This window comes from Rousettus aegyptiacus, unplaced genomic scaffold (assembly GCF_014176215.1).
Source record: "Rousettus aegyptiacus isolate mRouAeg1 unplaced genomic scaffold, mRouAeg1.p scaffold_m13_p_8, whole genome shotgun sequence".
NCBI classification, from domain to species: domain Eukaryota; kingdom Metazoa; phylum Chordata; class Mammalia; order Chiroptera; family Pteropodidae; genus Rousettus; species Rousettus aegyptiacus.
The window spans coordinates 65,816,918-65,840,954 of record NW_023416311.1 but is presented as its reverse complement, the minus strand read 5'-3'; the positions used below and the strand labels follow the sequence as shown (position 1 = coordinate 65,840,954).

General features: G+C 38.3%; 2 protein-coding genes and 1 pseudogene across 3 annotated transcripts in view; 1 reads left to right on the top strand and 2 right to left on the bottom strand.

The window, feature by feature from the left end:
* SERINC5 (serine incorporator 5) overlaps positions 1–24,037 on the bottom strand; it is a 166,566-nt gene that overhangs the window by 100,821 nt on the left and 41,708 nt on the right. The gene's annotated exons all lie outside the window — the stretch shown is intronic.
* On the bottom strand, positions 18,213–18,331 carry LOC118606998 (annotated as a pseudogene).
* Positions 22,560–23,702, top strand: SPZ1 (spermatogenic leucine zipper 1). Its single transcript, XM_036225294.1, has one exon. The coding sequence runs from the start codon at positions 22,572–22,574 to the stop codon at positions 23,700–23,702; it is 1,131 nt and encodes a 376-aa protein (XP_036081187.1). The 5' UTR covers positions 22,560–22,571.

The window sequence follows — 24,037 nt, the reverse complement described above, 5'->3', positions numbered from 1 at the left end:
ACTCTAGCCATGCAGGTCACGGCAGTTATACAAGTAAATCCTTATAGGAAGTAGACAGGTGATAGGAGTGACTGAAGAAGGCAGGGTATAAAGCAATGTGGGCAATAAGAGCCATGGCAGACAGCAGTGAGCGTGCACTATTACCCCATCTAAAGACATTCAAATTCAATGTTAAAAAATGACACAGGCCAAATAAAGATTGCTGTGGATAAAATGTGGCCAGAAGACATTCCCTCTGAAAATAAAGAAAGTGAAAATAGTGACTATTTGGAGGAAAGAGGTAGAAGGAAGAAAGGCAGAGAGTTAAGGAACTTGGTACCAAAGCAGGAAGTAAAAGGAAAATGTAAAACATTTAATAATTCAAGGAATATCTATATAGGGATATTAGTTTGGGATGAGAAGGTTACCATTCAAAGAGCTGAAAATAGAAACACTCTGAGATTTAGGAAATTATTCCTGAGGACCTCTTGTGCACTGCTGATGGGAATGTAAATTGGTGCAGCCACTATGAAAAACAGTATAGAGGATTCTTCAAAAAATTAAAAACAGTACTATTATGTGATCCAGCAATTCCAGTTCTGGGTATATAATAAAGGATATAAAATCGCTATCTGTTTTAGTTATTGACACAGTAAATAGATAAAATCCACATAAACAAATGCTATTTGATGTCTTCCACGCTCTTTAAGAGTACAAAAGGGTCCTGAGCTTAAGAACTGCTCTTCTTGGGCATGGTCTTCGAACTGGGTACACCATCCAAAGTATACAAAAGGCACAGATAGTTTGAGAGTCCATTTCCAAATCCCTACTGTCCATTTGCTTTCTGTCTTGGCTTCATAAACTTTTCCTTTCCTACCTTCCCTTTCACAATACTGTATGTAGAAGGAAACCAAAATTTTGCTCCCCTGAAACTGCTTTTGGTGGATTGCTTGTGTATTGCTTTTTAAGCTATTTATTAAGGAAATCAAACTCAGAAAAAACCTTTGACTCTCCCCACTTTCCTGGCCAAGAGATTCAGACAGAGAAATCTTAGAACACTGCCTTAGCCTAATTTGAATTAAGTACGGTAAATAAGAGGACACCAGGCAGGTGCCTGTTAGCTAGATACCCCTTACGTCCCATTGTTTCAGAGCTGCACAGTAAGAATTTGCCTGCCACGTCCATTCTGCTCTTCCTCAATTTCCTGTAAATTTTTCACTCTCACTTCTGAAATCTCAGATCCCTTCTCCCACCTTCTCCTTTGTCCAAAATATTGTATATACCCAATATTACCTCATCTTCTTTGCAATTTTCATGCCTACATGAATTTCCCATGCTCATGTATTAAAACTTTGATTTTCTCTTGTTAATCTGTCTCTGTTAATTTGATTATTAGCTCAGCTTGAAGAATTTAGAAGGTGGGAGGAAAAGTATTACTTTTTTTAGCCTCCACAACTTCACTGATTCTAAGATGCTCTTTCCCACTCCTCACCACATGTTAATATTTCTGAAATCTGATGCATGTTACTATCTGTTTAGACTAGGTAACGGTTTTGCCATAGTTGTCTTTGCCTGACACCTTCTGGTAAAAGCAACAAAGTGCCAGACTCAAAAGGTAGAACAGATAGATGTCAGCTATCTAGAAGAAAACCCTTGAGGCCTGAGTGGAGCAGTTTTTTAGGAAATGCTGTTTCATCGATGCTTCTGATGCCCCTGAGACGTGCTGTATGGGAAAAAGAACATTGACTCTGAGTGGAAGAGTGACTGGTATAAGTCACCCTGATGTGAAGACTGTTTAAATATATTTTATTTCTCAATAAAGTTGGGGAAAAAATTAAAATACTTTATTTATTTTACAAGATTAAAGATAAATCTATGTGACATCTCAGGTGCTGTAGGTGTAAAAAATAAAAAATAAAAAAAAATAAGGGATTGTAAGCTGACAAGTTCCTTGCAATCTGTAAAAAAAATAAAAATAAAAAAATAATAATAAAAGGATGTTAATAATGTTTAAAGCTCTTTTAATAAGTATAACATTTCAATTTTTAGACTACTAAAATTTTTAATTTATAATAGGTAGAGCCTTATGGTCACGGGAAATAAAAAAAATGAAAATATCAACTTTTTTGTTGCAAAGAATTATGAGAAGTGACATAAAAAAACTTTCAAGCAAAATACATGTTACATTAGGATAAAAATCGGGGGGAATGGATTGGAGTAATATAAAATTTCTCATTGTTAAAGAGGTTGTTTAAATATATATAAATAAAAATATAATGAGAAGCTGGTTTATGTATTTTTTAAATGGATGGGTTGTGTTAGTCAACCTAAAATCACCATAGTATTTGGATTTATAGGAGACATTTAAGAGAATGATGTAACAGTTAAATTTATGTCAAAATTTTAATAAATAGGAATTATAGCTATGTACCTAAATGAAATTTTATGAGAAATTTTAGTCGTCAAAGTAGAAATGTATGAAGGAGTACATACTTTTTGAAACTTTTACGTGGTATATTCTAGCAAAAAGATTTCGAAAACTGCTCTAGAATGTTGACAAACATGTAAGTGTTCATAGGATTCGACCTAATGATAGGATAAAGAGGGGTTTATCTGGAGCTGTGAATTTGTGGGGTCGAAAGGGCTTCACAAGTATTTTAACTTTTACTATTTGCTGAGACTGGAATAGAGTCCTTAAGTCAGCAGTTATATCCCAGATAAAGGAATTCCTTTACCAGCCCAGCCCTGACTCAAACCAGCACTGTGGCCTTGAGCCCAGAGCTATGCTTGTGTGAAGTGGGGAGGCAGTCTCACTCAAGGACAAAGTACTGATATGCAGTTTATATGAGACTCCTTTGAGGAGCACAGAGAGGCAAGTTAGATGAGAAGAGTAACTGAGGAATGCAGAAGGGATTTAGGTTGAATTCAGGCCTATTTGAAATACGAGCTCTGACAAGCGCATTCAGGAAAAGAGATCGTTCAAGAAATATTTAAATTGTATTGGACCTATCTCAAACACGCAAACTCACAATTTTTTCTCCTTTCTGAATAACCACCCAAAACTCTCCCCACTTCCAGCCCACAGAATGTTCCAGATAACTTTGGAATGAAGACAAAAATAATTCACCTCTTCTCCCTTCACATTCCATCACTAATTAGGGCAGCTATTCTTTTTCAAGGCAGCTATCTTGGCTGAAACTTAGAAGATCCCAGGGCTGGAATTTTCTTTAAAGAATAAGAACCACTTTTGCTCATATAAACATTCTGTTTCTGGGACATCCTTTCCATGTTTCATTCTCCTCTTTTTTAAAAAAAATTTATTAGTTTCAAGTACATAGTATACATTGGTTAGACATTTATATAGTTTATAAAACCATCTCCCTAATTGCTCTTTCTCTCCTCTGGCTCTCCACCTAGCCATTACTAACTGCATTCCTTATGCTGTGCTCCCCATCCCTGTGACCATCTATCAACTACTAATTTGTACTTCTTTAACCCTTCACCCCATTCTCTTAGACCTCCAATTCCCCTCCTCTCTGGCCATCGCCACACTGTCCTTTATATCTCCAAGTCTCTTTTTGATTAGTTTGTTATTTTTGTTCCTTAGATTCTGCATATAAGTGAAATTATATGGTATTTATCTTCCTCTCTCTGACTTATTTCACTCTAGGTACATCCATGTTGTTGTAAATGGTAGGATTTCATTTTTTTAATGGCTCAGAGATATTCCATCATATGTATGAACCATAACTTCTTTATCCAATCACCTGTTGACAGACAACAGGTTGCTTTTGTATCTTGGCTACTATAAATTGTGCTGCCATGAACATAGGGGTGCATGGATCATTCACCTCTTGATTCTCACTTCCTTGGAGTCACCCAATACCTTTTTCCCTTTCTAAGAACTCTCAAACCAGACAAGCTCAGCACAAGAGAAGAACATTAAAAATAAATCTGATTTTAGAACATACATAGAATTGTCCTGAATGAAATATATCACTTCCATTGATAGTCCATTGGCCAGAACATACAGTCACATGACCACATCTAGTTTCAAAGAAGACAGGGAAATATAATCTGTACCCCAGGCGGCCTTGTGTCCAAATAAAAACTGATTTTAACTTCTCAAGGAAGTCTTCCTCTCCCCTCCACTCAGCAAAAAGTTCAAGATAAGCAAGTTTTCTTACTGTTCCCTTTTGTAATGTGCACTTATTTCTAACTTATCCTTATACAAAAGTCTCAGCATTTTGCAGACCCAGCTTTATAGAGAAGTCCTCCATCAGACTCCGAGATGGGTGTCGTCACCTATCCTCCTGGCATTAGACTCAACCGTCAAAGCTGAAATTCAAGTTTAAGAGGATTTCGAGATGCTCTGAGGGGAGAATCTGGATTCTTGCTTCCTCTGAATTCCCACTTTCCTTCCTCTTTTGAATTTTTTTGGCCAGCTCAGAAATACAGTTACATAATTTTTAAAATATTTACTCTAGGATGCATAGTTATTTAACTAGGAAGTTCCTTCATCCAGGACATTCAGACACCATCCTGCCCAAGTGGAAGTTCACTTCTGATATTTTTAGAGGTTTGTTAAAAAATATATATAAAACTTAAAAGGACAGCCAATCTTTATTTTATACACACTATTTCAGAGAATAGAAAAAAAAGGAAAGTTACACAACTAGTTTTATAAGACTTGTTTGACCCCGACACCCAAACCGGACAAGGTCAGCACAAAAAGAGAAGATTAAAAATCTTCTCTTGTAAACATAGATGAAATTACCACTAGAATTTTTAGGTAAATAATAAGCTTTCTTTTGTGCTTAAAACATTGTTTACAAGCATAGATGGAAAAGTCCTAAATAAAAAACAAGCAAATCCAGTCCAACAGTATATTTAAAAAGAACATGATTCCACAATAATTTAAAGATGGCTTAATATTAGAAAACTGCCAATGTAATTCACCAGCTTAACAGATTTAAGGAGAAAGCCACATGATCCTTTCAATTGATACAGAAAACATGTTTGATAAAAAGTCAATGCTCATTCAGAACAGACTAGAAATACAAGGAAATTTCTTTAACTGATAAATGGACTCTACCTAAGACCTTCAACACTCATTCATACTGTGGTCAAAATCTGCATAAGTAGAAGCTAGAAGTGGCCCTGACTTTGATATCAAAGAAACACTGATAAAGTGTCAAACTGCTTGTTCAGGTCTAGGAAGTGCGACATGATTTATTCCTCTTAAATAAATAATTTCTCCCAAGTCATGTCATCCCAGAAGAGCAGTGAACCCATTTCTAGTCTTCTCACTGTTCCTTCAATCCTGTCATTAACCCCTGAGCACTGGACAGGTCTAAAATGCCAAATGTAGAAGCAGCCTTCAGGATCAGCTAGCTCAATCCACTTATTTTACAGTGACATCTCTAAAGCCCATAGTAAAACCCCAGAGATCACCTGGCTCAGCTATTAGTGTGGTGACTGAAAAAAATGACTCTTACTGGAAAATTACTGCTTGGCTATGTCCATGGGAACATAGGCTGTCACCCATAGGAACATAACATTCTAACAATAAGCTTTCTGCTTCTGTACCCTTGCCTGCACAACTGACCTGTGGGTTGACAGTTAGTAAATGGAAGAAAAATAGACCTTTGTGTTTAGACAGAATGAAGAATGGGATTTGGGGCTTAAAAACCCTGTACCTCTACATTTCGGGGCTGCTTAATTTGGGGTCTGCATACTCCTGGCAGACCCAGCTGGCTGAATAAAGAGTGTTTCCTATAACTCACTGAGTTCCAGTGGTCCATGTGTCTTTCGGGGGCTAGCAGCTACAAAATTCGGAGGCCCCAGCGAGATCTCAGGGAGGGGCCCTGAGATCTAAGAATGGACCAGCCTCTGAAATGGTTGCTGTCCCTGTTACGGATTCAAAGGGGTGGCCAACCCGAGACGTTCCAGAGCCCTTGAATGCCATGACGGGGTTAATGCAATCGTCAAGGACGCAACTTTTAGGACACGCTCTTTATTCCTGGTCCCGATGGGAATCTGAAATTTCTGAGGCCTCGGCATCTGGATAAAAGGTACCTTCCTGGTTCTGTTGACCAGTCATTGGGGGTTTGTGGAGAGACTGGACGCAGTCATATCTCCTGGGCCATGGCCAGGCCGTGGGACACCGCCTCCTGTGCCCTGTTGTTGGGTTCTGTTTATTGTCTCTGGTCCTTCCGAGGTTGTAGGTGGCGGACTTCTCTGGGTCCACCTGCACCTCAATAATTGTTCTCGTCTGAGAGTCTGTTTTGTGTTTTCTGCGCAAGCGATGGGGCGGGTGGGGGGGTGAAGCCTGAGTTCACAGAAGACATCCTTGGAGTGTCTCCTGCAACGTTTCAAAGAAGGGTTTGTAGAGGGAGCTGACTATGACATAAAGTTTTCTCCAGGCAGACTAAGAACATTGTGTGAAGTTGAGTGGCTGTCTTTTGGTGTAAACTGGCCTCTGGAGGGCTCTTTTGACAAGGGTTTGACAAGGAATGTTTAGAAGGTTGTCATGGGAGACCCAGGACATCCTGATCAGTTTCCCTACATCAATCAATGGTTAAAACTTGTTCAGAAACCCCCTCCTTGGCTCCGCCGGTGTGCCCTTTCTCTGGGGGAGCAGGTTTTAGTTGTGGGTACCCTAAAACATGCAGCAACTGAATCTCCTAGACGGCCCAGTCCCTCAGTCCTCCAATCTTCACCAGAGAACAGTGACCTTCCCCGACCCTATAATTCAGGACAACAGAGGCCAAATAGCACCACCTCACCTCCTCAGACAGCCAGCAGGTAACCCCTATGGGCCTCCTGCTCTTACTCCGGGTGGGGCACCAGCTGATACCACCACCCTGGCCATCCTCCCCTTGCGAGAAGCACCTCTCCAGAGGCATCACACAGACAGGCCCTTTATGGTTTACATGCCTTTCTCGACTAGTGACCTGTATAACTGGAAGGCATAGAATCCGCCTTTCTCTGAGAAACCCCAGGCATTAATAGGACTCGTAGAGAGTGTCTTTCAGACTCACTGCCACACCTGGGACAATTGCCAACAGCTTTTAATTACCCCCTGGACCTCAGAAGAACGTGGACCCATTCAGACTGAAACGCAAAAGATAACTATGGGAGGGAGAAGAGTTAAGAAAGCAGGGGAATGGATTGAGGAGGAATTTCCCCTTCACCCGCCCAGACTTGGGACACAATTCTCAGGCAGAGAGAGTGGCATTAGATCAGTACCACCAGATTCTAATTGGAGGAATTAGGATGGCTGCTTGCCAGTCAACTAACCTTTCTAAGGTAACTGAAGTTATACAGGGAGGGACCTCAGGAATCCTCTGGAGTGTTTCTTGAATGAGGCACACCAGGTATACACCCCCATTGATCCTGAGGGCCCTGAGAACCAGCAGGCAATTAATGTAGCCTTTGCTACTCAGACAGCCCCTAATATCTGATAAATCAGAAGATTTTGCAGGGATGAATCTGTCCCAACTTGTTGAGATAGTCCAGAAGGTGTTCAACAGTAGGGAGGCACCAGATGACCACAAACGTATGGCTCAAATCCAAAGCTACTATCATCAATCCAGCCAATCTGTTGCCAGGCTCAGACCTCAAGACCCCCGTTCATAACTGCATAGATTTCACTGACTCTGTGTGTTCCTCATGGCCAGACCTCAAAGACTCCCCTCTGCCTGAGGCCGATGAAGTTCTGTTCATGGACGGGAGCAACTTCATGCAGAAAGGAAGGAGGTATGCTGGGGCAGTGGTCGTAACTCTAACTGGCACCATCTGGTCACAAGCTCTTCCCCATAGGACTTCTTCTCAAAAGGCAGAACTCATTGCCCTCACTGAGACACTAAGATGGGGAAAGGATAAAGCAGTCACAACATACACTAACAGCCAATATGCCTTTGCCAATGCACATGTACACGGAGCCATCTACAAGGAAAGAGAGCTTCTGACTTCAGCTGGGAAGGACATTAAGAACAAGAAGGAGATCTTAGCCTTACTCAAAGCCATATAGATGCCTAAGGCTCTTGCTATTGTTCTTTGTAAAGGGCATCAAAAAGGGAATAGTCCTGAGGCTGAGGGAAACCTACCAGCTGATACAGAGAAAAGAACAGCAGCCACAAGGCCAGTGGGGCCCCCACCACAGGCCCTTAGAAGGAATCTCCTCCAACAACTACAGCAGACCACACACATAGGGCAAACTAAGACGCTCCAGAAGGAAGAAGAACCGCAGAGGAGATTGCCTCACGATGCCCGGCTTGTGCCCAAGTTAATCCAAAGAAAGGGAAGATAGAAGAACCTCGGCATAGGGAAAGAGGAACTTATCCAGGGGTCCACTGGGAAGTCTATTTCACTGAGGTAACCCCAACTGTGGGCGGGTGGGGGGAGGGGCTACAAATATTTACTTGTTTTTATAGACACCTTTTCAGGATGGGTAGAGGCCTTCCCCACCAGGAAAGAAACTGCCTTAGTAGTTACTAAGAAACTACTACAAGAAATCCTCCTTCGATTTGGTCTCCCCAGAACTTTAGGGTCAGATGACGGGCCAGCCTTCATAGTAAAGGTATCACAGCAATTGGCTAGCTACCTAAATTTGTGATGGAAACTCCACTGCACCTACTGGCCCCAAAGTTCAGGCCAAGTAGAGCAAATGAATCAGACCCTAAAAGAGACATTAGTCAAATTAGGATTAGAAACTGGTGGGACCTGGGTAGAACTTCTCCCTTTGCTCTTCTCCAAGCCAGGTGTACTCTGTATATTAATGGATTCACCCCATTTGAAATTTTCTTTAGAAAACTCCCACCTTAATACCTAGAATAGAAGATGAGAAAAAGGCAGAACTATGTAACCTTGTCTTACTTGAGTCTTTACAGGTCCTTCGAAGTGTACAGAAGGAGATTTGGTCCTGAGTTTGTGCTGTCCACCAGGCTCTGGGGGACGGACTTCCCCACCAGTTTCGGATTGGGGACTCTGTGTGGATCCAGAAGTTCACTTCCAAAGGACTAGAACCCAAATGGAAAGGACCCTTCACTGTCTACCTGACGACGCCCACTGCAGTTTAAGTAGACAGCATCCCATCATGGATTTATCACTCCCACGTGAAGGTAGCACAAGAGTGGACAGCTCAGGAAGACGGGCCCTTAAGACTAAGACTCAAGTGTACATAAGTCTAACCCTCTGTTTTTTCCTTTTTTCCTCTTAGCCCAGGCATTCGACCAGCCACAACCAGAACCAGAAGGAACATTAATAACTTTGCTAACGACCATACACAAGCTCTTAAATAAGACCACCCTGGACATAGGACGAGATTGCTGGCTGTGTCTAAACCCAAAACACCCTTACTATGTCAGGGTAGGAACTACCCTAAATTTAACTGAGCTCAGCAGGCTAGAACTTCAAGTTGATTCACTAGCAGAAGTAGTCCTTCAGAATAGAAGAGGTTTAAATTTATTATTTTTAGAACAAGATGGATTATGTATGGCTCTAAGTGAAACCTGTTGCTTCTATGCCAATAACTCTGGAATAATTAGAGAAAGTTTACTACTAGCACAGAGAAATTTAGATACCAGGGAAAAACAGAGACTAGAATCAAATAACTGGTTTCATAGGATGTTCAATTGGTCATTCTGGCTAACAACACTTTTATTTGCTATAGCTGGACCTTTAATCATCCTTCTCCTCTTGTTAACTTTTGGCCCGTGTTTTCTCAATTTCTTGTTTGCATATATAAGGAAGAGAATTAATCTATTAGACTTTTAGCATTACAGAATAGAGGCTATGAGCGAATTCTGCATAAAGAATCAAGGCCAGTGGGGAATGTGGTGACTGAAAAAAATGACTCTTACTGGAAAATTACTGCTTGGCCATGTCCATGGGAACATAGGCTGTCACCCATAGGAACATAACATTCTAACAATAAGCTTTCTGCTTCTGTACCCCTGCTTACACACCCAAGCTGTGGGTCAACAGGTAATGAATAGAAGAAAAATAGACCTTTGTGTTTAGACAGAATGAAGAATGGGATTTGGGGCTTAAAAACCCTGTACCTCTACATTTCAAGACTGCTTAATTTGGGGTTTGCATACCCCTGGCAGACCCAGCTGGCTGAATAAAGAGTGTTTCCTATAACTCACTGAGTTCTGGTGGTCCGTGTGTCTGTTGGGGGCTGGCAGCTACAACATTAGCACAACTGGGATTGGGACCAAGGCCTTGCAATACCCAGTTCTATGCTCTTCATACTTTCTTCTAATGAGCAAAAACATTTTCCTCAATTTCATATGTAGTGTAACTATGTCTTTTAGGTATTTGGGGCTTTTATGGATACTCATGACCCTGGGGACTGGCCTTCTATCTTGAGTAGCACTAGTGGGAGGGGCTGGAGGAAGAAAGAGGGCAGATAGGATTAAATGAAACTGAGACTTTCCCAGAAGAGAGGCAATGCTTATTTTTAGGGTCATTCTAGGGTAGGGAGTTAGGGAAGAATGAGAAGACTCTGGGGAAGGAGGTCATGCTGCAGGGAGCTGTAGGGACAAGCCACTGTGTCCGATTTCTCAGGTTATAGATGACATGACTTTAGGAAGAACCAATTGTATCATATGCATTATAGATTTGTGCACTTATTATAACCATCCAGCAGGAAAGTATCCTAGAAGCTAGCAAGATTGTTTGTTTCTATTTCCTACACAGGTGCCACTGGGCACTTGTGCTGCTGAGGAGAGGATTTGACTGTAGTAAGGCTAGAATAAGATCTGGGGATAGATCAGCCCTGTCTGATACTGGAATTAAAATCTGGATGCCAGGGCCAGACACTGCACAGTAGGAAGTCCTGGAGAAAGAAAGGATCCCAAGCTCTAGCTCTTCCTTCTCCTGGGCTCTTCTCCTCACCCAGCTCCACTAGGATCAGCTTCATCTGGTGTATCCACTGTCTGTTCTGGACCCAGGGTTCTCTCTCTGGCACCTGCTGGCCTCATACTTCTCTCTTCTCTGCCACATTACCATACCTCCCTGCAGTCTCCACAGCCTGATTTTCAATAAGTGCCTTGGGAATCTGTAAGTATAACTGCCTAAGTAGGAAATAATTACTTTGGCATTTTATTCAGAGAGAATACTTCTGCCCATAAAGAAGAAGAAGAAGAAAAAAAAAAAGATATGAGGTGTCTGGCAGCACACTGCAGAAATTTAAAAACCTCTTGGAGGGGGGGATTCTTAGAGAGTTGTCACTTAGCAACAGATCATCAGAACTACAAAAACAAAGAAGTATTTTGAGGAACCCAAGACACAAATAGCAATAAGAATCTCTTTGAAAAAGTGGACTTGGAGATGCAATCAAAGGGCTTAAAAGAATAAATCAAGCAGCGGTAGTAAAACCATTTGTTATTTTAGGCCCCAAGAACAGCAATGTAAAGAACCAGGATAACATATTAGAACTCAATGACTCAGTGGAAATATTGTTAGTTTTTACAAGGGCTTTTGCAAACTTTCAGAAGTAAAAAAAGGCTTCAATGAAGTTATCTAAGTAAAGGGAGAGAACCTAAATTCTAAAGGGTTAAAAAAAGAATACACTGGACTTAAGAGAGTTAGGCATTTACAACTGGAAGCGGAACGTTGAAATAAGCTCAGTTATCTAATTGAATATTGTCAGAAATTTCCAAGAGACATAGAAAATGCTCTTGCTCAAAAAGAACATGAAGTTCAAGTTTTGAGTAATAGCATTGTGCAGCTGAAGTAGCTGGCAGGTGACCAAACCGAGAAGTTAAAAAACAGATGATAGATGGCTCACAAAAGGAAACTTCGCTAACCATAGCTGAGAAAGATAAAGGCCATTTCCAATCCAAACGGAGTGCTGAGTTGCTAGCACATCAAGGGCTGGAAAACAGAGAAATTGGAACATTGACCTTGCTCACTGCTTTAAGCCAAAGCTCTATTGGAAAATGAATACAAAACTTTGCATCAGAAAGTTGATATCTTTAATAAACTCTTGGGCAGAAAGGCAATATTATTCAAAGAAGCTGTTTCAAGACTTAGAATGGGAAAAAAAGAGCAGAAACATCAGCTACAAAGTAGGTAAAATTCCACAAGCAGAAAGTTCAAGGGAAGGATGAAGTACAGAAAACAAAGGTCTTATAAAACCAGATTTCTCTTCACGATATGAAAAGTTGTGACAGCTGGCTGACTGCATATACTGTAGGAGTTCTGGTGAGAAGATGCAGGCTGCTAGCCCAAGGCAGATATTAATATGTATGTATCAAAGGATAACTTTTCAAAAGCCAAGGAATGTCTAACCAACCCCAGGAAGACCATAACAATAGAAATTTTTCAAGGAGAGATTTACTAATCCAAGATCAGTCTTTTGGTCCACGCTCTGAAACCAGTGAAAGCCTCTACTGTTATTGATATTGTATTCACCTGGAATCTCTTCCTCTTGTGTTAATGGAATAAGTCTGTTAAAGTGAACCTGTGTCTGTCAATGTTCCTATATTTAGTCATAGGAGGTCATTTCAGTATCTAAAATAATATCTATGTCTTATCTTCACCTTGGCATAATTTCAGCAGCAAATCTTCCCAGGAAAACTCATTATGAGCTCACATTTATTCATTTTTTCCACAAACATTTATTAAGTATCTCTAATGAGTCAGGGATTTTAAAAGTGTTAGAGATACGAGGAACAAGACAAAATTCTTGGCTTTGGAGAGCTTACATTCTAACAGAGAAGACAGGTAAGTAATAAAGAAATTGATAATATAATACTAGGCAGGGATAAAAGCTCCAAAAGACAACTAAGTAAAGAAAAGGGATGGCCATAGGAATGCTATTTTACATACGATGGTCAGGGAAGGCTGCACGAAGGGGATAATATTTGGACAGAGACATGAATAGAGAGAGGGAGCGAGCCATGTGAAGATCTGAGGAAGATCTCACCAGGCAGAAGGAATAGCCAGCCCAAAAGTCCTGAGTCAGAACCATATTTGGCGTGTTGCAGAAAAAGCAGGTGCTTCAAGCAGCAAAAAGAACACATTTGAAGCTGAGAGCTGAGAACTGAGAAAGAGCATCCTATGTTCTCACACATATGAGGAAATAAAATTTCTAAAGGCTCCAAGATAGAGCACACAGGAAAGTGATGACAGAAGATGTTGGAAGGGTAAACTCCCACCAAATGCTGTTGTGCATTATACATCATATTGGAACTTTAGTCTAATAATATATTACTATCATATGTTGAGTCCTCACTTCATGTTAGGCAACATAATAAATTCTTTACTAGGATTTTCTCACTTGATCCTCATAAATATCCCATGAGTTAAGAACTAAAGTTATTTCAATTTTATAGATAAGGAAACTGAGTCACAGAGTGAATAAGTAATTTGCCTAGGACCCAGAGCTAGTAAATAGCAAAGTTGGCCTAGGATCCCCATGTCAACTTGAGCCCCAAGCCTGAATTTTTATCCTTCACTATGCTGTAGATTTAAATGATCCCTAGGATTGCAGTGTAATGGAGGAAATAGAGGGGATGGAAAGATTGGGATTTGGTGTTTGATTGGAACTAAGGCTGGAAAGAGGGAGTAGGAGAGAGAGAGGAGTCAAAGATGATTTCCAAATTTCCGTTTACTAAAACTCTGTGGGTACCGTTTAAGGAGAAAAGAAACCAAGCTGGACAGGCAGTTTGGGGCTTAGGGGGAAGATACTGGGTGATTTTGAATTAAGGATGTATAAGAACCTCTGAAAATTCACTCCTGCACATTAGCTACAAGTTCACTGGCAAAAATAATGATCAAAATTGACTTTTTTAGAACTCTAGAAATTAACCAAAGGCTTGCTAAAATCCAAAGAGGATTTATTCAAGAAAAATGAGTGAATTTCAGTAAGAACAGTGAGCTCTGTGGCGTTTAACTTGCCTTACTCCCATCCTTCTCTCCCCAGTTCTGCAGTAGCCTCACTGTGTGAGTAGCTATGAAAACCAGTAACCCAGAAGCTACCATAGTGGGTAGAATAGTTTGGAGCTCCCCCCCCCAAAAAAAAACCCAGCCTCAAAGAATTATCACTATTTGACCTATCTGGAAGCTCCCTGAAAAGCTAGCCATTCTTAAGACTTGTCTCTATTTAACCTAAGAGCTCACAGAGTGAGAAGAGCCCCATAGCCAAGATGTTTATCAAAAATTATTAGCAGCAATTGTTTAACATTGCAGCTGCCTGAGGTGGCAACACCAGTTCGGGCTAATGAGAACCTGACCAAAAACTTAAGTGGAAAAACTGGGGAATGAGATATTTGAAGGAGTCTTGGAAAAGCTAGGAAATACTCCTAGGAATCTAGAAAGTCATGCACATAGAAAAGACTGAACAAATGACAAGAGTAAGGTAGAAAATTAGGGCAGTTGGTGCCGTGCAAGGAAAAATAAAGTCACAATTCGTTGAATTGTGTCAGATACTATGCTCGGTGCTTATAATATCCTGTCTCATAGTACATGTAATCACAATCCCCACCTAACACTAGAAGAAACTGAGGCTCTGTGAGATTAGGCAACTGATCAAGGTAGCAGGGCTAGTAAGTGGTCAAGCTGAGATTTGGACTCGGGCTGTCTGAATTCAAGTTTGTTCTGGGTCTGGATGTTTGGAATGGCCAAGAGTGTAAAATGCAGCTGAAGGAAATAGTCAATAAAGATGTAAAGTTGTCCTTTGGGTTTCTCAGCAAGGGAGTCTTTGAGGAACTTCTCAAAGTGCTGGGGCAAAAAGGCAGATTCCAGTGGTTTGAAGAGTGAGTAGGAGTGAGGAAATGGAAATCATGTGCAGCTGTTTTCTTGGAAAGATAAGAATGGTGGGGCTTTAGCTGGAGGACAGGTCAGGATGCAGTGTTCTTTTTCACTTTTTAGATATTTCGGCATATGTAAATAGTATGATGTGGCCAGTAAAAACCTTGGTCTTTCAGGAAGCGAAAGGCCTGGCATCCCGGGCCCAGAGAAGATGAGGAAGAAACGGAGGGAATTCTAATTCTGATAGGCAAGAGAACTGATCTGACAAGCTACTTAAACTTTTTATTCTCACATCGATTTCCTTGTTTGAACTTTTTGCTTTAGAGATAGAAACTTGTCTTTAGAAATTAAGAAACAATGCAGAACTGATGACCAAGAAACAGCATAGTGAAGGAAGATTAATGATTTACATCATTTGAGTCCTCTGCAATTCTTTTAATGTAGTTACATAATCATTAGTCTTATTAATTGCCATAAAAGCATGCCAATGTTAGGCTTATAGCATGTTATCTTGACAATCTGCCTTTAGAGCATCCTGGAGATCCTTAAACACTATACGCAGGAGCTAGAAACTGCTTGGTCTAATTGGGAAAGCAGTGAGTTCTAACTGAAAACCAGGGCAAATAGTATAGAGACCTAATGTACAGGCATAATGACTATACCTGATAATAAAGTATTGAACACTGAAGATATGCTAAAAGAGTAGATTTCAGGTGCACTCATCACACACACAACATGCTAACTATGTGAGGAAATGGTATGTTAATTAGCTTCACTATCGTAATTTATTATGTATATGTATATCAAACCATGTTGTACACCTTAAATACATGCACTCTTTATTTAAAATACATAAATAAGTGACAAATAAATAAATCTATTCAGGTGAGCGACTCTACTGGTTCTCAAACTTGGCTCCATATGGAAATCTATTGGACAGCTTCAAAAAGTATTGATGTCTGGATTCCAATCTATAGACTATATTCATATTTAATTGTCCCAATAATGTCTTTTAAAGGTAATTTTTTTCCCAGTTCAGAATCACTTATTGCATTTAGTTGTCACGCCTCTTTAATCTCCTTTAAATAGGTCCTCACTTTTTCTTTGCTTTCATGATCTTGAGTTTTTTGAAAAGTATAGTCCAGTTATTTTAAAGAATATCCCTCAATTTTTGTTTTTCTGATGTTTTTCCATGTTTAGATTCAGATTATGCGTTTTTGTCCATGAATGCTACCGAAGTGATGTATCTTTCTCAGTGAATCCTGGAGGCACATAAAATTGTATTTGTCCCACTACTGGTTATGTTTTAACTTTGATCACTTAGTTAAGGTTGTGGCTGCCTGGACTATCCATTATAAAGTTACTATTTTTCCTTTTGCTATTAATAAGTATCTTTGGAAAGATGCTTTGAGATTATGTAAATATCTTGTTTCTCGTCAAATTTTCACTCATTAGTTTTAGCATACATTAATGATCTTTGATTAAAACAACTATTACTGTGGTGGTTGCTAAATGATGGTTTTCTAATTCCATCATTACTTTTGCATTTACTAGTTGGCATGCGAGGAAGTGTTTTCTTTACCTATCTACCTATCTATCATCTATCTAGCTATATCACTTATTTAACATTTATCTATTGTATTAGTATAGACGTATGGATTCTTATTTTATTCTACTGGTAATATCTGTTAATACTATTGTTTACTTTGCTGTATAACATCCCATATTTGACAGTGGGAACTCCTTCGAGCTAGCTCTGTGTCATTTTGACATCTACGCTATACTTTTCAATTCTACAGGGCTGAGACAAAGACGTCACTTTCTTAGTTAACACAAAAAGTTCATCTTTATATTTAATTGAAATCACACTCTACCATATATCTCAGTGTTGCCAAGAAAAGAATTTGACTAATTAATTTTTTTTTATTTTAGGATAAAATTTTAGACTTAGAGAAAAGTTGCAAAGATAGTTCAGAGTTTCTGTGTACTCCTCATCCAGTTTCCCCAATTTTTAACATATTAGAGCACTATGATACATTTGTCACAGCTGAGAAACTAACAATGGTGTATTATTATTAACTAAACTCCCTACCTCATTTGTATCTCCTCGGTTTTCACCCAATGTCCTTCTGTCCCAGGATACCACATTACATTTATTAGTCATGTGTCCTTAGTCTCCTCTGGTCTGTGACATTTCTCAGATTTTCCTCGGTTTTGATGACTGTGACAGTTTTGAGGTGTACTGGTCAGGTATTTAGTTGAATCTCTTTTGGTTTGTTTTTGTATAATGTTTTTCTCATGGATAGACTAGGGGTGATGAGTTTTGGGGGAAAAGACCACAGAGATAAAAAGTCCCATTCTCATCACAGCAGCGGGACATGCTACTAACATGACTCTACACCGATGATGTTAATGGACCCAGACAGTATTTGTAGTTTCTCCACTGTCAAGTTACTTTTATTTCCCCTTTCTCTTGGGAGGCGAATCATTAAGCATTGTCACTACCTGCATTTCATCTCTGTGTCCTCTGACCTTCTGGTTGACTTAAAAAAATTTTTTTTCATGCAATATGGTTTACTCTTTGTACTGTGAGTTCTATGGGTTTTAACAAATGTATAGAATCATATATCTATCACTCCAGTACCACACAGGTTAATCCCACCAACTTAAAGTATACCCTGTACTTTCCCTCATTAACCCTTTATTCTCTTAATCCCTGAAAACCCTTGATCTATTTTCTATCCTCACAGTTTTGCCTTTTCCAGAATGTCTTATGAATGAAATTATTCAATATATAGACTTTTCAGTCTGTTTTTTTTTCACGTAGCAAAATACATTTAAGATTCAGCCATATTGTGCAGCCGAATAGCGTGTTCCTTTTTTCTTGCTGAATATTTTTCCATCATGTATACCACAGATTTTTTATCCATTATTCTATTGAAGGACATCTTGGTTGCTTCCAACTTTTGGTGGTTATGAATAAAATTGTTATAAACATTCACATGTGGGTTTTGTGTAGACATGTTTTCAGATCAACTGGGTAAGTACCTAGGAGGATGATTGCTAGGTCATATAGTAAGTCTATGCTTAGCATTATATGTAAATAAGAAATTGTCTTCCAAAGCACCTTTATCATTTTTGCATTCCTGCTAGCAATGAAAGACAGTATCCCTTGTTCCAAATCTTTGACAACATTTAGTATTGTCAGGTGTTTTCTTTAATTTTAAATATTCTAATGGTATGTCATGGCATCTCATTGCTTTGCAATTTGCCTTCCTTAATGACAAATGATGTCGAGCATCTTTTTATAGCAATGGCTTATTTGCCATCTATGTATCTTCTTTGGTGAAGAGTTCTGTTCAGATATTTTGTACAGTTTTTAAATTCAGTTGTCTTCTTCTTCTTCTTCTTCTTCTTCTTCTTCTTCTTCTTCTTCTTCTTCTTCTTCTTCTTCTTCTTCTTTTTAACACCTATAGCACCTGATATTCCTAGGTAGTCTCTCATTCAAGTACTAACCAGGCCCAACCTTGCTTAGCTTCTGGGATCAGATGAGATTGGGCACGTTCAGGGTGGCATGGCTATAGACACTTCTTGTTGAGTTTTAAAAGTTTTTTATATCTTCTGGATATGTCTTTCATGGCACATGTGATTTATACATATTTCTCCCCATCTGTGCTTGTAATTTCATTCAGCTCAACCATATTTTTCACCAAATGAAAGGTTTTCCTTTTGATAAATTGCAATTTATCAAACTCGTCTTTAATGGATTATGCTTTTGGTGTTGTATCAAAAACTCAACACCAAATCCAGAGTCACATCGATTTCTCTCTTGTTTTATTATAGAAATTTTAGTTTTGCATTTTACATTTAAGTGTATTATCGATCCATTTGGAGCTAATATTTTTGGAAGAAGTGTAGTGTATGTTTATTATTTTTTACATTTGCATGCCTAATTTGTCCAGTACCATTTGTTGAATTGCTTTTCTTCTATCTTCGATAAAAATCAGTTGTCTATTTTTGTATGGGTCTATTTCTGAGCTCTTTATTTTGTTTCAGTGATCTATATGTCTATACTGTCACCAATACCACACTGTCTTGATAACTATATCTTAGAGTAAGTCTTGAAATAAGGTCATGTGAGTTTTTCTACTTTGTTTTCCTTTTTCGAGATTATTTTGGCTCCCTCGAATTTCCATATGAATTTTAGAATCATCTTGTCAATTTCTGCAAAAGAGGCAGCAGCTGTAATTTTCATAGAGATTGTGTTGAATCTATAGATCAATTTGGGGAGTATTGCTAACTTAACAATTTCAAGTCTTCAAATCCATCAACATGAGATGTTTTCACATTTATTTAGATTGTTTTTCATTTCTTTCAACAGTACTTTGTTGTTTGTAAAGTGCAATTTTTGTTAAAATTTTTCCTACATATAACTGATTCTGGTTATTTGTAGTAGTATGTTATAAAGTTGCTGCCAACATTTAGAGAAGACGAAACTACTGCTTCTAAAGGAAATGGAAGGTTAAACTCTTGCGAACCACTGGTCACATTTTTGTCAGTCAAAACGCCATTTATATTATATAGGTTTGTTTGCCAGCATCTTTATAAAGCAAGCCAATCTCAGCAACTTTGAAAACCTGCTCTTTTGCATAACCCTTTTCTTGTATAACACTTAGCAGATATTTTAAAATTCTTCCACAGCCTCCTGATCTGCAGGTTTAACAAGTTGAGGCAGGGGGCTTCAACTCTAATTCCAGCTCTCTCCATAACTAGTTGTAACTTTGGGAAAATCACTCATAATCTCCACTCACAAACTATGAAGAAAATAAGACCGTGGATAAGTCTACCTCCACAGTTTCACCTATTCTAGAGTTCAAAATTAAATAATAATAATAATAATAGTTTCTGTAGTAATTTTTAAAGTCTGCAGCGCCACCTGGTGGTCAAGGAGAAGAGGCTATACGGAGGGAAAGGGTTAATAGACATGTCCAAGCTACTTCTGTACTTTGTTTGAATAAAATTTCACATTATCAGGAAACTTCTCCTCTAAATCTGCCAACACACAAGTATAATACTACATATAAAAGCAATCATATGTTTAGTCACACTCTGCATAGAATCCCTTATACATATAAAGACTAATCCTTGAATAGTCATCGTTAATCAGATACCAGGTTTTGGTTTAAAAAATAAACTATTGGACAATTAGAATGATTACACAAAATAAAAATATACCTCATTATACTAAAAACCCATAATATTAAAATTCTTCATACATATTTGAGCAAGAAAATAAATAATAGTATTCAATTATAACCCCCAAAATAAATATCTATGAGTCCATACTTATATAAACACATAGTTGAATATATGAATGAATGAATGAATGAATGAACATAAGTAAAAAGAGGACAAGAGGCAGCTCTTCTTTACAAAATAATTTCAATCAATAAATATAAAAGAAATGAGAGAACTAGATAATCACCCTTTGATCACCAATGCAATAATTGCTATAGAAAAGATCAACCTCTGTATACTAAAGTTATAATGAAAGGCAAATGTTTGAGGAGAAACAGGATAATTTCAGTCTTGAAATATCTCCCCCAAGATATCTGTAAATTATAAAGAGAAAGGTAGTAACTTTAGAGTGGAAAAATCTAGCAGATATTACTCAGTAAAAGAACCAAGATTAACATCACCAGAAATAAGACATATTCACATCATCGACCCTTAGATATGGCTTATATTTTTGTTAAGGCAAACTGGTATTGGAGAGAACGAAAATTCTATACACATTTTCTCTCTAATAATTTTAGAAATAACTTTTTGCTCTTCTTTTTGTATTACTCTTTTAAAAGTCATTAAGCTTTGGGAAACTTAATAAATAGATAGCAATTGTAAGACAATCAAAATGTATTTAACTTCCATAGTTATCCACTGGGAGTATGAGTCAATAAGGAAAAGAGGACAACTTTGAATATCTTTTAGCATCTGCAGTAAACTCAAATTTCAGTAAAATTAACAGAAATGTTGTTTGAAATTCATTATATTTATAGAGATAGAAGATATTTAAATTTCCTTTTGACAAAATGAAAATAATTCTTTTAGTATCTTGACCAAGCTACTTTCAAACCAGTTTCCATAAAAATCAAAGCCAAGGGTAAAATCAGATTAATGACCAAAAGTATCAAAAAGCTACAAGAACAAGAAGAAAATAGAGAATACATTTTCTTCTCAAGTATCCATGAAATGTATATGAACACTAATAGGCCAAAGAGGAAATATCAATTTCAAAATGTAAAAATATTATATTTTCTGATTACTATGCAATAAAGCTAGAAAAAACTAAATCAGAAAAAAAATTCTCTTGTCCTGGAAATTAAAAAACTATCTTAAATGATGGCTTAAATCAAAGGGGGAAACACCAAAGTCAGACCTCATGAGATGGAATTAAAGCATAAGAGCAATTGCTAGCCTCTGTGTTATGGTATTATTGTGGAGACTGGAAGAAGCCTCTTTCAAGTAAAAAAAAAAAAAAGAAAAAACCAACACTGCTGTATCTGTGGATAGTCATGAGGTGATGGCCCAGGTGGCTGCAAGATGAGCATGAGGCTCAGGGAAATTTAAGTCAAAATGAGTTGTTAGCTGTAAAAGAAAAAGACACGAATTTTTCCTTTCTAAAGAAAAGAAAAAACTACCAGAGTTTGGGTGACGTTTACTTCCCTTAAGATTGGAAATAAACTTCTAGTTAGCAAAGTGCTTGCTAGCAAGATTTCGAAGGCCGCGAAAAAGTTTCACTTAAGGAATGTGTTCTTTGAACTTAACATTCTCACGGTAATTTAATTTTCTACTGGATTTAGCTGTTTCAAATGCTTTAGATAAAGTATGGCATTTAACAAGTTCTTGTGAAAAGTAATGATTAAAGTTTTATATTACCTGATATAAAAGACTTAGGAGCAAGCTTACTAAACCTATCTTAAAGGATGCCTGTATTTGAAGCCAAGCAAACTCCTAATTTGTAATTGTGTTAAGGAACCATTCAGATATTCTCTTCTTACTGCAGTAGGCTATTTTTGAATGGAGCGATTCCTGGCATTATTTCCGTCATATCACAAAAAGATGTGGTACATTTGGGGTCTTATTTTGTAAGGATAACTTTCTTTTACAGTAGCATCTCTCCTCTAATGGAAGCAATAAAGTCTCTAGGTGCTGTGAAAGGATGGGAAACCTCGCCAGCGAGGACTTCTTTCAGCCATGCACTTAGGTAGTAGGAAAACATATGGCAGGTAAGGTTGAGTTGTGGGTGGTGGGAATGAGGTAGGAAAGTCATTAAATACAGTTAGATTGAGCTAAAAAAAAAAAAAACCTAGAAAAGTTGAAAGAGGGAAGATTGACGTACAGATCTTTCTGAGGTGAGGAGTAGCATTAGCTCAAGGTTGATTTTGATGCATGAGTCACTGGGTGGGGGATAAGAGGCTTCTATTGTGACACAAATGAAACAGAAGCTGGGGATAGGCCACAACGCACAGTGACAGAATAAAGACCTGGTTGCTAGGATCAGTGAATAAATATCCCAGAAGCCTGGAGGAGAGATGGAGCTCTAGCTCCTGGTCCCCTTTCCTACCCTCCCTCCCCCCTAGGTTGTCTGAGATGTCACCTTCCACCTAACCATCGTCTGCCCGGTTTCAAACCTTAACTCCGGTCTCTGACTTCTGCTTAGTTCCACACTCTCTACTCATTTGCTTAGAAGACCATCACCTTTCCTTCCTGCAATCTCTAAAGTTGGCTGCTTTCCTCTGATCACCAGCCTTACTAACTCAGCCAAGATGGAAATGCCCACTCTCTCTGAAATGCCTAAGTCTACTACTGATCTCAATCAAGAGTCTTTGGACCCTAAGATTGTCATTGCCTTACTTGAAATTGGATCACTTCCCTCTGTCTCTTGGAATTCTCTCCCTTCTCCAAGTAATAGTTGCCACCAAGAAATTGAACAACAGACTGCAAAGAAGTTTGAAAATCTCTTAAAAGAAATTAAAGATATTCTTAAAAATACAACAAGTTATAAAGAAAAGATCACAGAATCAAAAGAGTCTTTTGAGGAAACCAATATCTACGAGGATGTTTCAGAACTTAGAAAAAAAGTCAAAGGACTTGATAAAATAAATACAGTGCTATTAAAAAACCTGCTTGGTTTTTTAGACCTAGACAAAGAACAAAATGCAAAGAAACAAGAGATGATATTGGAAAACCAGAACTGGAAAGACACAGTACAAGGTTTTGCAAGGAATGTGGTAAATCATTCAGAAGCAAAAAGAGCTCTTTTTGAATATCAACTAAATAAGGAAAAAGTAGAGTACAGATTCCCTTATGTTCAAGATGAAAATGTCAAACTTAGGAAAAACATGGAGCAGTTACTGCAGGAAGCAGAACGCTGGAGTGTGCAACATACTGAGCTGAGTGGACTGATAAAATTGTATCAGAGATCTCAGAAAGACATAAGAGTAACTCTTGAAAATCGTGAGTTCCATTTCCAAAGTCAACCAAATAACAAGGTGTTGGCTAATCATGAGCTGGAGGCACAAGTGAGGAAACTGAACCATGACACGTGTTCATTGCATTTGATTGCAGCTTTGCTGGAGAATGAATGCCAAATGTTACAGAAGAGAGTAGAGCTTCTTAAGGATGTCCATCATCAAAAAAATGGAACTTTGCAAGGGAAGCCAATTCAGTTAAACTATGAACAGGACAAGAAAGAACAGAAGTTATCAACAGCAGAGAAGGTAGAAAGGTATAAGCAGAAAATGCAAGAACTAGAAGGTACATTTCAGAAAAGAGACAAATTCTATAGAAACCTGGATGTTTGTCATAATAAGAAAGCTCGTAATAACCGGTTCAATATTCATATTGCAAGAAGAGCTCTTTTGGGGAAAAAGAGGCCAGCTAGCAGCTTAAGATAGCAGAAGAAAAGGCAATTTATCAAAAAGCTATAATACATCCAACTGCAGGCATCATCAGTCATCAAACCTAGGGAAGATCTGTTGTTTCGACCAGGAAAGAGCTATAGAACAAGGAGATTAACATATTTATTACTTCAATAGTTACTTAAGTTTGTTCTTTAATGACAATTAGTGTCAACATCAAGTTCATAACTTGTCATTTGTACAATCTGCTTGTTTTTGTAGTTATTAGATGAAGGTCCTATGACACTTATACCAAAAGTGCGAAATTACAGGTCCAATTAAGTAAAAATCTAAATAAAAACCAGAACAAACAAAGAAAAAATTTTCTTTTC